Source organism: Cyprinodon tularosa, unplaced genomic scaffold (assembly GCF_016077235.1).
Source record: "Cyprinodon tularosa strain WSP-4 unplaced genomic scaffold, ASM1607723v1 ctg205, whole genome shotgun sequence".
NCBI lineage: Eukaryota > Metazoa > Chordata > Actinopteri > Cyprinodontiformes > Cyprinodontidae > Cyprinodon > Cyprinodon tularosa.
The window spans coordinates 1072697-1088794 of record NW_024038756.1 but is presented as its reverse complement, the minus strand read 5'-3'; the positions used below and the strand labels follow the sequence as shown (position 1 = coordinate 1088794).

Genomic DNA, 16098 nt, shown 5'->3' with positions numbered 1-16098 from the left:
TCTTTACTCCACATACCCCAAAGTATAAGATTATTATGACAAAAGCAAATGAATACAGACCAACCAGTTGGAAATGTGAACATTTAATTTTGCTCATGTATGGCAGAGTTGGACTTTTGAAATGCAAGTGAGGGATCAAGGCAGAGTATCCATGACAACTTCATTTATCATCAGAAAATACCTGATTCTTTTTTTTTTTTTTTTACAATTCATACAACACAACCATTTTCAAAGACATGGAACAACATATAAATTAAACGTATTGCCATTCCTTTTTTCATGTCTGGTAAGGAATCCAAAACAAAGCAGTTTGGGAGAAAAAGGGATCACATTATTTTAATATTGCTTCATGTTAGTCAGATCTAGACAGTAAACCATTATATAAAAAGTCCTGTTTTTATTTTTGTAATAAACTTTCTACTCATTTTCTTTTCTCCCTGGGTGTGCCAGCTTTTGCTTCTGAAAGTTTAGCGTAGCAAATTATATCATCCCTTGTCTGTATTAAATGACACACATTAGTGAAAGCATACATATCTACAGGTCTGGATTGCTACCTGCCATGCAAATATAGAACAAGTAGGAGAAGGGATGACCCATTTTCTGATGGATATGAGGCCCTCATCACCAAAGAATGCTGCCTATTTCAATTTTTCTAAAAATAATTTCACACGGAAATTAAACTTCATTTCCTAAAATGGTCTAATCATATATTTGGTAATTTCATCTGAATAATTTTCCATTAAAAATGCCATATGTACAAATTGAATAATTTTTTAGAATATAAAATAATGATTTCAACACTTGAATAAAATAAATAGTGATATGTTAAAATGTCACATTACATATGCTCAATCTGGTAACTCATCAGTGATTGTTTTTTCCAAAGCCTTTAGTGTAACTATACTTCTAGACTTCTAAACAGCAAGATATGATACTTAAAATGCTAAAATTAGTGACACTGGATGCGACTGCTGATGTCACACCACACAGTTGTTACATCCACATAAAGACAGACATTCAAAGTATCAATATATCTAAACATAAAAAGCTATCGTTTCTCATACAATAGTATTCAATAGCAGGTGATTCTAGGCAAACTTTGTCTTGATCTAATGATAAAAACATGGGAATATTCCACAGTAGAAACCATCAGTTAAAAAAAAAGAAAAGAAGAAAATACCTATGTAAACAAGGCAAAAAAGGTCAGCAATCCAATCCAATTGCATCTCACTCTGTTCCCCTTGGGTAACTAAAACACGAGACGAGCGCTTTCTAAAGCTGTGGCAGTGCTCCTTCAAGAATTGCTGCATATCTGAATCACAGTTGAACAATTTTCCTGTTAAAGAGTTAAAGTTTTTGGTGGAGAAAAAAAAAAAAGATGGTAATTAATTTTTAATACTTTAAATGAAATAACAATTTGAAATTTACACTGAAGTGTAATCTCAAGACACTTGTTTTCAGTTGGTGTTGAAACAGTTTGTGTTCCTGAATATTATATTCTATATAAAGCAATGCAGGTTTATCTCAGTAAGTTGGAACATCATCGAAAAGATCAGTTATTTAATTCAAAACGTCAAACTCAGCCCATATACATTTTTAGCACACAGATTTAGAGGATCTAAGTTTTATTTGTGGTAATTTGATAATTAAGCTGTGAAACTGACACAACATTGTTTTTATTAAAATCATATTATGCAAGGTGGAAAAAAAATACAAAAACAAAACAAAAAAGTTCATTATTAGACTTTTTTTTAATTTATTATTCATTCATTTATGGGGTTTTAGAACCTGGACATAATCATCAAAATAAATAACTCCTAGGAATGTATCCGTGTGTGGTCAATCTATAAGAACTTACTTTTTGAATTAAAATAATCAGCTTTTGGTTGGTATTCTAATTTACTGAGGATTACCTGTTGCTTATAAATACGGAGGCACAGCGGGAGAGTGATGAGGGTTAAAAGGTTAAAAGTAGTGTCATACAGCTGTGTTGAATCACTTTAGCCATTTTCTTCTCTACAGCAGCCTCAGTTACAAACACCATGGGTTAACTCCAGGCCCTGGGAGTAGTTAGGAGTCGATGGTGACCATAAACACGACTAACACAAGCACACACTGTAAAATAGGTGCCCAGATAGGAAATGTTGTTGTATTGAGTATTGTGGGTTAGAAGGGGGGAACAGTTTCTCAAGAAGAGGAGCACAAGAAGTTAGAGTGGATAAAGGGAAGAGAGGCACAGAAACACCCTCAGTTTTTAATGAAACTGACCACGTCACTCTCTGCAGCATTAAGTTCATGAAAAAAATCATCCGTCCAAAAAAAAATAAAAAAAATAATAAAACCTCTTCATATCTTCATTCGTCTAACTTTAATGAGTTTGCTTTCCTTCAGTAGTGGTCCTCTGCAAGTTAGGGGGTTTTAAAAGGTTAAAGGTGGAGGTGGTTCAGAGAGCGGGTGCAGGGCCTCTCACTGCTCTTCTAACCAAGAGGGTTTGTCAGCCCCGGGGGGCTTCAGCTTTATGCTAAACTGCTTCAGCGTTTCCTCCAGCTGCTGCTGATTGCCAGCAAAGTACGCCGAGATGGCATTATGGAAGAGAAGAAGCTGCTTATGCATTACTTTCACCTGATGGAGAAAAAAAAAACAAATTTGGTTTGCAGAAAGCACCAAACAAAGTGTAGACTTATCCAGTTAGCAGAAAATATAAATCTTTTCAACCTGCATCACAAACTAACCTTGTTTTCCTCCAGAAACTTGAGCTTAATGGTAACATCTGAACGAAGGCGTTCATACTTTTCTTTATGAACCTCGAACTGCTCTTGGGCTGCCTCTATACGTGCCATGGTCACTGCATCCCTCGGACCCAAACTCAGCTCCTCAAGGTCTGACCGGTATGCATCAAACTCCAGTCTGTGTGCAAACAGAAGGAAACTGAAAATACTGACAAACAATAACAGTTTCTGTACTTGGAAAGTAGCATGTTAAATGTCTTTCCACTAGGTGGCAGCATATAGCCGTCATTGTGCTCATCTTTAGTTTTAAAATTAATACTGCAATTTCTAAAACTTAAAATGATACTGAAAGGTAAAATGTACATATTTATCTATGGTTAGTAGTTGTTCATCATATTATGTCTATCAACTTTTTAAGAAAAACAAAAACACATACATTGTTATAAATAGCAGTACAAAATTATATAAAAATAGTCTCTAATGTCAGCAAGGCAGCATATTTTAGCAGCAGTTTAACTAGTGTTTGTTTTGGGTTTAAATACAACCATTAAACAGCATCAGAGGGACTGTATTGTTAAGGTTTATTACGTATAAAAAGAATCAAAGAAAAACACACAATAGATATAAGAACCAATTTGAAATTGTGAAAGAAACCATTTTTAACTAAAAACCATTCAAAAATAACCTCATATTATATTTTAGATCCATCAAAAACATTTAGTTTTAAGACCTTACCTGGCATTTTCATACATCCTGATCGTCATCAGAGTGTCCTCCATTGTCTTGTTGACTAACGTGTTAATGCTGGACACAAAGAAGTTAATGGCACCAAGTAAAGTCTCCCCATTCTTGCACAGCAGCTTCTGGGTCTCTGCATTGTAGCCAAACTCATCCTGTAAAACAGGACAGTTTCTCATTTTTTATCGAAATGTCACCATTTTAACGTAAAAACATTCACTCAACACTTGGGACCGACATTTTTGAGGTCTCACCCGTAGCTCTGGAGATTTCTGACTGAGGTCGGCGAAAGTGTCCCCCAGCGCGTGCTGCGTCTGCACCATGTTGTAAAAATGATTGGTCAGTGCTTTAGCCAGTCGCAGCACATTTTCATATTTCCTTTTCGTGTCCCTCAGCACGTCTATCTGCGCCTCCAGCTCCAGATCCACAGTTCGAGAGCCTCGACCAAAACGCTCAGAAATCATTTGCTTTGTACACTAAAACAAAAAGAAGCCACAAAGAGACACGTCAAGAAAAAACTCTGTTCCTTTCTGCAAAATCGATCTAGTAATAAGTAAAAACGTCTTAAATTAAGTGCATTTTCCCTTAATTTGAGTAGGTAAATAAAATGATTTGCCAATGGAGTACTTTTTACTTTAAAAAAAAAGATAATTAGATAACATGCACTTGAAATAAGACAATGCAATAGCTTTTTTCTTATTTTAAATGTAAATTGTCTTGTTCCATTGGCAAAGTGTTTAACTTAAGTCCTCATCTCACAAAAAAAATGCATTTATTTTAAGAAAATAAAACTGACTTATTAAGATTTCTACTTTTTGCTGTGCTTATAATGGCAGATGGGGGCAGTCTGTTTGAGAAACAGCTAAAAAATAGAAATCAAAATAAAATGAAAAAAAAAAACAGAGCAGGCCTGATAAAGTACACCATCAGCACAAAATCACAGTTCCTATAAGATACCTTGTAAGTGTTTAAACCCCATTTTTTCACTGCTTCATATTTTTCCACAGCCACACCGCGTGTTTCCTCTTCTGCCGTCATTGAAGAGCTGCTCGTGCTGTGATTCATGTTGGGACCTAAAACATACAAGTAGATGTAGAACATGACCAAAAGATCAAGCCGAAGCACGCATCTCTGACTCATCAAGCATTCACCATGTAAAAAAAAAGACACAAGGTACCCAACCAACCCTTAATTGGCCATAAATGGTAAATTAGGAGCATAGGAAACTGTGTCATGACATTACTATTTAAATGCAAAGAACAATTCTGCAAGATATTCAAGTTTTAGTTGTCTAAATCAATAAAACCAAAACCATGTTGATTTTCCCTTTTCTCCAGCATTAATGGTCTTGTGATTGATGCCATGTGGCGGATGAGATAATTTGCTCTGCCTGGCCTTCACATACAGATCTGAACCAGTTAAAAAAGTGTCACAAGGGCAGGTTGGGATAAGGTCAGCATCATGTGCAAGCAGACGTCAAGGATGTGAGATTAAAAGAATCATTATCATAAAGATTAGGAACCAATTAAATGTGATAAAGCTTAATATTATAGTTTCACTGACGGATAAGTGCCTTACAAAAGTTTTCAACAGAACAAATGTACAGGGTAAACCTCTTAACTAGCATCTAAAATGCTAGTATGCCTAAAATTAAACCAGCACAAGGCCCTGGACAGCCAATCTTCATGGTGATGAACGGTGGTGGCACCATCATGCTGGGGGGCCTTCATTCATTAGGCAGAGAAAAGCAGGCAGTGGCTGCTGTGTAATATGTAAGAATATCCAGCACATGGTTCTGCAAAGGATTTATAGCTATAGCTAAAAGCCTGGTGTGGACATACAAATCCAAGCCACACTATTCAGATTTGTATGGGAGAAAAGTTTGATATCAATATATGGATTCACTGAAAAACCATACGTTATATTGTCATTACATGAGAAAATGGGAAAAGTTGAGGAGGCATGAACACTTTTGCGAGGCACTTAAAGAAAGTAATATGGCATTGTATGAGGATGAAATCAACTGCACATGCAGAAGGCATAAAAAAAAAAAGAGAAGGACAAGCAGGCACAAGAAAAGGTGAAAACTGAATACACAAGAGTCAGTAAACAATGCAGATATGAGTAAATAGATCATTTTAATTGCAGCAGCCATTAAACTATGTGCTAAAGTTCTTGTTCCTAAGTTGAACAAAACTTTTAAAAGGTCAAAAGGGAGGAGACAAAAAAACCCTGGAGGTCCCATTTAGCAAACGCATTCCTTTCTGTTATACTACCACTGGAAGAATGCTGAAACTTTTAACTGCACCAGTTAGCCCAGAAACAGTTAGTGTAATTATATACATGTTGAGAATGTTTATTTAAACTTCACCCTTTAAAGCACAAAGATCGAAACTTGTTCATTAGATTTCTTTTTCCTTCAAATTATCCTGTGAAATTCACTTTCAGAAATCTCTGCATTTGAAACAGAAAAGAAGCCAATGAGAGAGAAAAGAAAGCAGCTAGGTAAGACTTTATTAGACCCACCCTCCACTGAGACAGAAGTGACAAAAAAACTTCCAACCATCTAAAACAGGTCACACCATCAGGACAGGGAGCATGTTTCCAAAATGACCAGTTTAGAATTGAATAGCGAATTGAAATATGCACCCAAAATAAAATCAAATACACCTTAAATGTCATAATTTTTATTGAAAACGCTGGGAATTGGCTCTTAACTTCTACCAACCCCAGATGCCATATTTGTTGGTTCATATTTTGGAAAGAAGCTCTTGAAAATTAAGAATAATAAATAATAAGTCTTGGCCACCAAATCCTGTAACAGGAATCCTTTTGTTAAAGTCAGGGTTGTAGTGGACAGCAGGGCCTGAGAAAGAGAGGTGAATAACAATAAATGATGTTTTATTTAAAATATCCCAGATTCATTTTTCGTTATTTTCCAAGAGAAAAATATGGGTCATGAATAAAGAGACAGATCTGATATAATTAAAAACTCCCAAAAACAAACTATCTGACCCCTCAATGAGAACACAGACAACGGTCACAATGACCTTTCTCCTCTAATATCTCATATTCCTACTCTGGTGATCATGTAAAGTTTTTCTTCTTATCTGCCTTTCTAGGCTGTTAGCTAGATTGCAAATGCTGGTGAACACCAGGAAGAGGGTTGATACTGTACTTTTTTGACAACAATATTTTCAAACAAATAGCTTAATAATTAAGTTATAAAACCTAATCCTGTTATAGATGTGATCATATATGTATTACCTTTTAACTACTCAAATTTGATCTCATATCTGCATTACGACATCTGAGAAAACACAGAAATCCAGTTGGTTGAAGAATCCAACCCATAAGTGGTTGGTTACCTTTGACTGAGCCGGTGGGAATGATTCCCTCTGCTGTTCCTCCGTAGCCTCCAGAAACGATGCTGGTCTCGTTAAGGTTGGGACCTGATACCATCACCTGCTGGAGATCCTATACAGATCATAACCAGAACAGAAAGACAAAAAGCAAAAAGACAAACATTTTGAGCTTCTGGGGTGAGATATGAACATTTAGACATAATATCACAGCTTCAGCTTAATATCAGACAGTTGGATATTTGCATTAGAAGCCTGTACTAGTGGCACCTGAGAAGTTTTTCTTTTCTCCTTTTTTTTTTTTTTTTTAGTATGTACGGACTGAGGGAAAACATTTACATAATTTTAATACTGTGGACCTTTTTACTTCTACCAACTTATATTATTTTTTATATATATATATATATATATATATATATATATATATATATATATATATATATATATATATATATATATATATATATATATATATATATATGTCCCCAGTATCTCATTGTGCTTGCTTTGATTTGATCATTTGCTTATTTCTTTATCTATTCTTTTTTTTTGTGTATTGAGTGTGTGTTTGTATGTGGGTTTATTTGGGTTTGTTCTAGCCCAATTATGTTTGTATGCTAAAGGTACTTTACTAACTGTATAACTGTTGCTCCATCTGTACATTGTGCCACATGTAAAAGCATAAATAAACGTGGGAAAAAAAAAAAAGTAATATGTGCAGAAGTAAAAACACAAATGCGTTTTTCTTTTTCCTAAAACAGGCTTCATTAATGCTTTAAATCCAAGGTAGAATCACTAATGAGCCCCGGGATCTCTTCTGTTTGTTTTGTTAAATCCAACTCAATTTCTCATGCTTGTATTTCTTTTAAAGACGGATAAAAAGCTAAAAGAAACCCAAAACAAAACACATTACTATAACAAAAAAAATGTTTAATCTGTTGATGCAGGCAGATTAACTGACTACCAGCTGCTGGACAGTTTTATAAATGTAGGATCATCAAAGATGGCTTCTGCAAGTTTGAAAACATACCTAGACCTACTTTTTTTTATTTCATTCATTTAACCATCTTAGAATACAGTTAAATAAGACATAAGATCAAGTATGAAAATACTTTTGTCCAATTTTTTTAAGGCTTACAATTTAGATGATCTATTTTAAGACCGAAAATACCCTACAGAAACCCTTAAGATAAAACCCAACATAGGCGTATTACTACAGTACTCTGGTAACAGGAAACTACAGGAAATGGTCCAAGGAGGCGGGAGCCATTTCCTCTCTTTAAACAATGACAAGTTGGATTAATACAGGAGGTCAAACTCAAAGAGGGAGTGTTTAGTGGTGTTTAAGAGGAAACAAGTGCAACTGATATGATTATCAGTTTAAGGATTAAGCTCCAGCCTCAGATGAAAAGGGTAAGATGGCAGAAGAAAAGGGAAAAAAAAGGAATAACATGATTTTTAGTTCCGTTATTATGTTCTGTTTTCCAAAGCTTTCCTTCAAGAGATTAAAGGATCACATCAAAACTCCACAAAACAGAAGCAAGGTCAAATGAGCCAGATTCAGAATAACCCACATCAAGTGACTTTGAATCTAATAATAAAATACAGTTAAGATCTGTTTGTTAATACTAGTAAGGAAGGAAGAACATGGATTGCTAGCAACTGATAGTACGAGTGAGGTTCTCCCAATAAATCCAGTGAACACTACAAACACCAACACCACATATGCAAATGCTCAAATGACGTGCTCACCCTGGTGCCTCTGGAGCTCCCTACCTTCTCATCTAAGCTCCACTGCAGCTTTGCAGCCTGCACAGAGATGGAGGGGCGGGGGGGGTGGGGTGGACAAACACAATAACAATTTAAAAAAGAAGAACAGAAAGAGACAAAAAAAAAAAAAAAATGAAAACTCATATTTCAAACAATGAGGCAAGAAACAACTAAATTTGCTGTGATATAAACAGACAGGAGTGACGCCAGATGAAGACTTGTGATGAAGAATATCGCAGCTCGTCTTTTGATTTTATAACATTTCAGGGTGGATTTTATTTTAAATGATCAGTTTGATTTTATGTTTATTATTTTATCACAGTCTCCTAAGTGAAAATTTATGAAAATAAAATAAAACTCATAAAAATAATAAATGACAAACATTGGTTAAAAAAACAAACAAAAGCATAACATTTAATTTGATTGACAGCAACAGCTGCAACTGTGGATCATAACTGATTTTCTCCTGAGGACAGGGCAGCACAACATGCCCATTGGGTAGGAAATATCAGGGTAAAATATTCCAGAATAAACAAATCAAACTGAAACTATTTTTTTTTTTACATCTGCAGGACGTGTATTTGGTTGAACATTTAAGCTGCTGTTCAACTCATCTTGTTTTGCGACAACAGACCCACCTAGAAACAGCCTAGTGACCAGAATTACAGTATTTTGTTCAACTAACTGGTGAAAAGCATTAAAAACATCCCTTTAAGCCCTGCATGGACAGACAGCACTCATTTATACAAATGAGGTTATTAAATAAAGAACACCCACGCAGCTTTCCATTGTCAGCAGAGTGTTTAAAACTTGGAGGAAACAAAAACTAAAGAGTTTCATGAAAAGAATCTGTATTTTTCCCATAGAAAGAATCAGGTGCTCCTGATTCAACAAAGTTAGACTTCAGCACATAACAGGAAGGCTGCTGTTTAATCGTCTGAATGCTAACCATCATAGAACAGCCTGATTAATAAATGTTGGTAATATTTAAAGAATATTAATGCAAAAATTTATTCACCCTAGAGCAGAGGTCTTCAATGATAGGGTCTCAACCCCGATGTTTCTTTAGCATAGGTAATGGAGACAATTAGTGAATTCTGCTTTGTTTTATGAATAAATAAATAAAAAAATAACATCTTTTATGGGAATAAATTGCCCTCCTGTTGTGACTAACAAATAGCAGTACATTCAAAGGCTTTTTTTTAAATTACATTGTTGTCATATGAAGGATGCAAAAAGATTAAAAGGTATATTTTTGTTGAGAAACTGTATTTCCTCTGAGACCATTGCTAAACTAGCAATAATATCAGAACCACTGAAGTGATGACAACCTTATTCAACTACCGGTAAGAGGAACATAATGTAGCCATCTGGAAAACAAAAAATGACATGAATCGCCCCAAAACATTGTAAAAGGTTGAAATATGCCACCAGGGGATAAAGAGTCCCTTACAAATACTATTTTGAAGTAATTTTGTTAAAATACATTGAATATCTTGGAATAAGATGCTTATTTTCAGGAGTGCAAAGTAGAAAAGTAAAAGCTGTAATCAGTTTTATAAAGGACTGTACAGGGTATCATTTGATTTATTTTGAGTTGGGTGTTATTTATAGATACCTCTGTCATAAGGATGAACTTTTTTGCTTTATTTAGAGAAATCTAAGATGCAGCAAGGAAGAGAGAGAAAGCTCTGTTATTTCAGGTGGCATTGGAGAAATCAGAATCTCATAATACTATAACTTTTTAATCAAGGTTGCTCAATTTTTAACTTTATGAAAAAAATAAAAGAAAACTAGAGACATAGAATCATAAAAAATAAATCTACATTTACAGTTCAAGGCTTAAAAAAAATGGATGATGAAAATATTTGGACACATCTCCCAAAATGGTGGATTTTTGTGCTTTTTAAAACTGGAAGCAGTGTCATCCATGTGTTTTTAATCATTTGTTTTTTATGCTTATGGGTAACTCCCATTTACATTCTGTAATCCCGTATTTACCTCTGCTAAAATGAAACTTTAAACAGAGCAGATCCTGGTATTACAGAAAACCTAACCTGACAAACACTTTAAAATTGTTTGACTTCGAGGTGAATTGAATTGAAAGCAAAATCTGTTCATTTTTGAAAAATAAAATAATCAAAAACAGCAACATTTCTGCTGTTTTATGGAGTCCAGGAACTCTTTACAGATTCGCCTATAAGCAAGTATTTTTCTTCACTGTACAGGCAGCGGATTTGACCATTAAAAGGTAACTATTCGCTGTCTCTGTTTGCTTTGCCAAGTAACTCCTGGCAGCCATAGCGCTCTGCATCAAGCTGACAGTCACCATCCCTGTTCTGACACATGCACATCTACGCCATCTGAAACCAATTGCTCCTCTCTGTTCTGCCAATTTTCAACTTTCTGTATAAGACCCACAGGGCTGCTTCAGCCTCACAGAAAGTGCTGCACGACCGTTACCAATCTGATTTTAGAGAGCTGTCACCCAAGGACAAAAGCCCTGCTAGTTTCAAATTGCACGGTTGCTATGACAGCTGCTCAACACTCAGCACAGTTGAACACCTCTCTTACACAAACACATCAGAATGAGCTAACTACACAAACTTGTGGAATATTTGACTTACTATTGCATACGGCCGAGAGGGAGGAATATTTTATGGTTTGAGTACAGGCATATAGTTTGCTGAGCAAATAAAAAAAAAAAAAAAAATGTGACAACCCCTTCCAGGATCTTTGGTCTGTTTGCTTAACAATGTGTGGCTTGAAATGCCGGAAAATCAACAACTGTCATCCGCCCAAAGATGGAGGCGATCGAGTGTTTCCTTAAATGTGATAGACAATCGTTTCTCTATGGACTTCTTTATGCAGCAGCCATCAGAAAGTAGGCTGATCAAGAGGGAGGGGGGTTAAAAATAATGTGCCAGTTGAAGTCAAACATAACATGTTAAAAAGATCAAACTAATTTAAGCTTCTTTTGGGTTTGTGAAAATATAATTCTACATAAGATGCAAGTCTGACTTCAGAACAGATGAGGATACTTTGAATAATATTAATATGTTCTTCAACACACCAGAGAGGAAAGTTTAATCTATAGCCAAGCTATCAAGAGTTGCTAGAAAGAGCAAAGTGTTTCCATGGAGATAGTCTCCAATACCTGATGTCCTCCTTGTTGATAACCAAGCTAGCTTAACGCATTGCTATGTGGACAGGGAAACAAAATGCTAGAAATAAATAACCCATTTGAAAAAAGTAAAGAAATAAGGAAAAGCAAAACAAAGTATCCAAAGTAAAGTATCTTGCAGCTTCTAGGAGGAGCTTTTTGTCGGTATATATTTCCACAGAGAGATTTAGTGTTGGGTGACTGGTATGAATAAAACAAGCTCACTCAGCTAATCATGAGACGGCTAGGAAAGCCACCCAAAACCATAATCCTAAACCACTGAAAGGAAAGGGAATTCATTACAGACTACAACTATATGCAATCGCTAAATGTCCAATAAAAATGGGAGGAAGTATGAGCAAACTTTGGGGGTTTATGAATTCATTTTTGTTGAGGTCCTAATTTGTTCTGAACTAAAAAAGCTGTAGTCTTCTGATCTAAAAAAAAAATGCAAAAATATGCACCCTCCCTTTCATAAGCCCTTTTGAAAAATCCTAGAGGAGTCTGTTAGAAAACAAAGAATTTATTCAACTTTTCTTGGCATGAGAGCAGGTGGAACAGGTGAGGGGCTGCTTTAAACCGATACTACACCCCTTAATGTTGAACCACTTCGGAACAGATTGAGTCTTACTATATTGATATTCATATTGATATTCATATACAAAGAGGTGGGAGGCACTCTCTATACACCATGTATTTTTTTCTATCCCTCATTCTTTCTTAAGAGAATGCATCTCCAGTGACAAATGTCCTTCTCTGAACTCGATGCTGTGAAAAGCAACAACATTATCAGTCCAGCCCCCTTTGTAAAAAGTTCTGTACTGTTCTCTTTAAATAAAGAAAAAAAAGTGTGTTTCCACTTCCAATGCATTGTGATGTAGTAGTGCATAATATTAGACAATTGTGTGATGGTAAAACCTTTTTTGCAAGCTATAAGCATGATAATGTCAACTTTGATACATCAAACTTTTGCCTCAATTTCTAATTGTAAACGTGAAGCATATGGGGAAATGTAATGTATATAAAAGGTGGGACTCAAACTGCAAAAACCCTCTAATAACATGAAGATCGGGCATAAAATTGTAGTTTGTGGAGTATCTTAGCAAACCGCTACTAAACTCCAAACAAGTCACATAATATAAACACAGACTATCGAGATGAAAGCATATTTTCAGCATATTTTCAGTATTTGCGCAGCATATACATCAGAGAATAATGAACTCAGACGACTAAGAACCACTGCAAAGCATCAAATCATTTTCATAAGCTCTATTAATTCTTACCCAATAAAATAAAGTACATTAGGCGATAAAATATAACTGAAACTTGTATCCAATCTAACTGTATTGTCTCTGTAAAGTGCCTTAAGATGACATGTGTGAATTGGCACTAAATACGTAAACTTAATTGAATTAATAAAAATAACACCTAAGTCCTGTTCAAACTGCATACTTAAATTCTGAAATGCTGGTTTTCTTTGTGTACTTTATCTAACAATAGAGGATATTTCTATTTACTCTGTTTGCTGTATTTGGGGTAAAAGGTTAATCATTCTGGTTTTGTCGGCACCGCAAAGTCTTTACAAAATCTTACATGAACATTGTCAGCTAACCGTGACCCACCTGTTCAAGGCTGTCGTCCTCTGCTAAAGCCCCTGTGCCGCCATTACTGTTAATGGGAATCTCCATTGTGGCTGCTTTACTCATAACATTGTCTGTCATAGTGACTTATGTCTGCAAGAAAAAAAAAAAAAAGAGAGAAAAGGGAGGGTAAATGATGCAAAGGCCTGACCACAGCCTGGACCGCAGAACTTAGTTAAAACACACAAATCAATAAAGTGGATGGGATTACATTCACTGCAGACAACAGCGGAGGAGGATTTGAAAGAGCAAGGCTACTGCTCAGGACAAAACAACACCTATTAACCCCCCCCCTTCTTTATATGCACATAGACAAATAGGCGGTGAGCTACTGAGGTGAAGTGGCCACTCTATTTTACAGACTAATCACCCTCTTATTACTAGCAATAACAAACCCTGATAAAAAAAAAAAGGAGACAGGAAGATGCTTAGAACAACCTGCTAAAGAATTAGCCAATTCTCTGAAACTGAGATGAGCTACACCGTTTCCTTACGATTACAAAGCTAGAACTGTGCTCCTTTCTGCTTGATCAGCCCCGACTGGTGATAGGTGAGTCTGATCTGTTGTCAAAGAACGACACTAATGCAGTACCAGGTCACAATGAGTTCACTGTTTGGGTATCAAATAAAATTCAAGAAACAATTCAATTCCAATTTTCAAGAATTAGAATAAATTGTTTTCGATCCAACCCAGTCTAATCTTAAATTGGAAAACTGGTATATACTTGTTACCGGATAACATGGCTATGTAGTTATGCAACATATTGATACAAGTATTTTACTAACATTCAACAGAAAATTCATAAAGTAATAGTTAAAGGCAGCTGTAAGTAAAGCGGAAAATACATTTAAAAATTAGTTATACGAGTCAATATTTAGGGATTACTATAAGAATTGAACTGAATTTAGAAGAGGACTTTTATATTAACCTCACATTTAGAAATACATATTTACTTCATATGTTCCTCGAGTTTGAATACTTCTTTTACCCACTGTAGTTAATCTAAAATTAAACATACATAGTTTAAAATAAGCAAGTAGATATGACCAAATATTTGAAACAATTGTGCTACAAGGTACACAATAATTGTGTCTAATTAAAGACACACTTATTGTTTATAAACAACAAGAGCTTATCGATATGACAATGCATTTCCCTACTCTATCTATTTATAACATTCAGCAAAAGCATCATAACAAAACAAAAAAATATTATGATTTCAAAAGTGAATTGAGTTTATGTTGTGTCTGAGATGAATACATTTAACCAATGGAGTTGCTGCAGGTCAATAAGGTGTCTGTAAGTTTTAATACTCACTAAAAAGCACTGAAGGTGTAGAAGTGAAGCTATGCAGTCTGCTTGTTTAGGCTCTGATCCTTTTTTTTTTTTTTTACTCTTTTGGCCATGCCCAGTGTCTGATGACTTTACACACCATCTAGGCTACACAGCAGTATCCTTTCATACATTAAACACATAGAAAATGTTAAAACCCATAACTGATCTAAATCTGGTTGGTTGGTTAGTTAGTAAAAATGGAGTTAAATGTATTACAGAATGATTTAGAAGGAGAAATCAACCTAAGCAGATAATAACTGTAGTAAACATTACATTAACAATACATTTGTTTGCAATTATACCAAAAAAAAACAAAAAAAAAAAGATTAAGAAAAGCTTTCCATGCGAGTTAAAGAATTTTTTTGTGAGAAAATCCTCTAAAACATATGGCAGGGAGTCCCATCATACTAGGATGTAGCTTCTGGGACGTGGCAGGAAATACTGAGACCTGGCAGGTGCATCAGGACAGGTGCAAAGGTCTCACCAAGGCACCTAAATCCACCCAAATATATAATGTGAACCTGTGTGGAAAATGTTAATTTATTCATTAAATACGCGCGAAATAACATTAGATTTATGGGCATCTGGGTTTGAATAATACAAATCTTCAGTTAAACACCTCGCATGCTGTATTTGCAAAGCTGCAAAACAAACACACCAATAATTCTCTCAAAAATAGACACAGATATGTAAAATATAAAAGAGGAAAAAAAAACAGTGAAAATAACTGAAATACAATTTTTAGAGTTTGACTTACGATGTACTTGGTCCCTTCGTTGATACAGCTGCTCGCGAAGCTGACGCCAAAGCTAATAGCAAGCTAGCTGCAATGCATCTCTCTTCCTGCAAGGCTCTGAGCTTAATGTCGGTCTATTCTGACTCCTAAGAGGAAGAGACCTTGAGAAACCCCTGCTTAAGGATATCTAAATAACATTTCGAGGTAATGTTTAACTCTGAGCGGCGTTGGCATGGAAGGACTCCGCGTAAATATCCCTACTCCTTTCACTGTGAAGCCAGGGGGAAAAGCTTAACGGAACTGACGACGCGCTCCAGTACAAAGATCGTCTATTGGTGACAGGATGTGTAACTAGCTACACCGCTTGCCCAAATCCAAGAAAAACCTGGATGACAGAAAAGTAATAACAAAAAACTTATGAATAGAGATTTTTTTAAATTATTATTTTATTTATCAGTTTTGCACCAAAGAGCACTCCTCGATGGAGAGCTTTGACCTAAGGAATTTCGTGGCACTTTATTTAATACAAAAATACTACAGTGTCTTTTTATTAAATCCAGTCTCTTCTTGTTAAATGGTTAAATTGCAAGCAAATATCAGCCATTGGGAAAAAGAAACAAAACA

The 16098-nt window shown here is 35.4% G+C and overlaps 1 protein-coding gene across 8 annotated transcripts; it reads right to left on the bottom strand.

Moving 5' to 3' along the window:
- Positions 1–67: 67 nt before the first annotated feature.
- Positions 68–15790, bottom strand: arfip2b (ADP-ribosylation factor interacting protein 2b). 8 transcript variants are annotated; one of them, XM_038285018.1, is made up of 10 exons: positions 15496–15790; positions 13385–13495; positions 8582–8638; positions 6836–6944; positions 6277–6333; positions 4425–4540; positions 3722–3943; positions 3465–3622; positions 2733–2907; positions 68–2622 (listed from the first exon to the last, which is right to left on the bottom strand). In XM_038285018.1, exons 2-10 carry the CDS (start codon positions 13481–13483, stop codon positions 2467–2469), a joined length of 1149 nt encoding a protein of 382 aa, XP_038140946.1. In that variant the 5' UTR covers positions 13484–13495; positions 15496–15790; the 3' UTR covers positions 68–2466. The 8 variants fall into 8 exon arrangements, with proteins under 8 accessions (XP_038140946.1, XP_038140947.1, XP_038140949.1 ...); XM_038285019.1 differs by having other exon boundaries at positions 8606–8638; XM_038285021.1 differs by lacking the exon at positions 8582–8638.
- Positions 15791–16098: the final 308 nt, after the last annotated feature.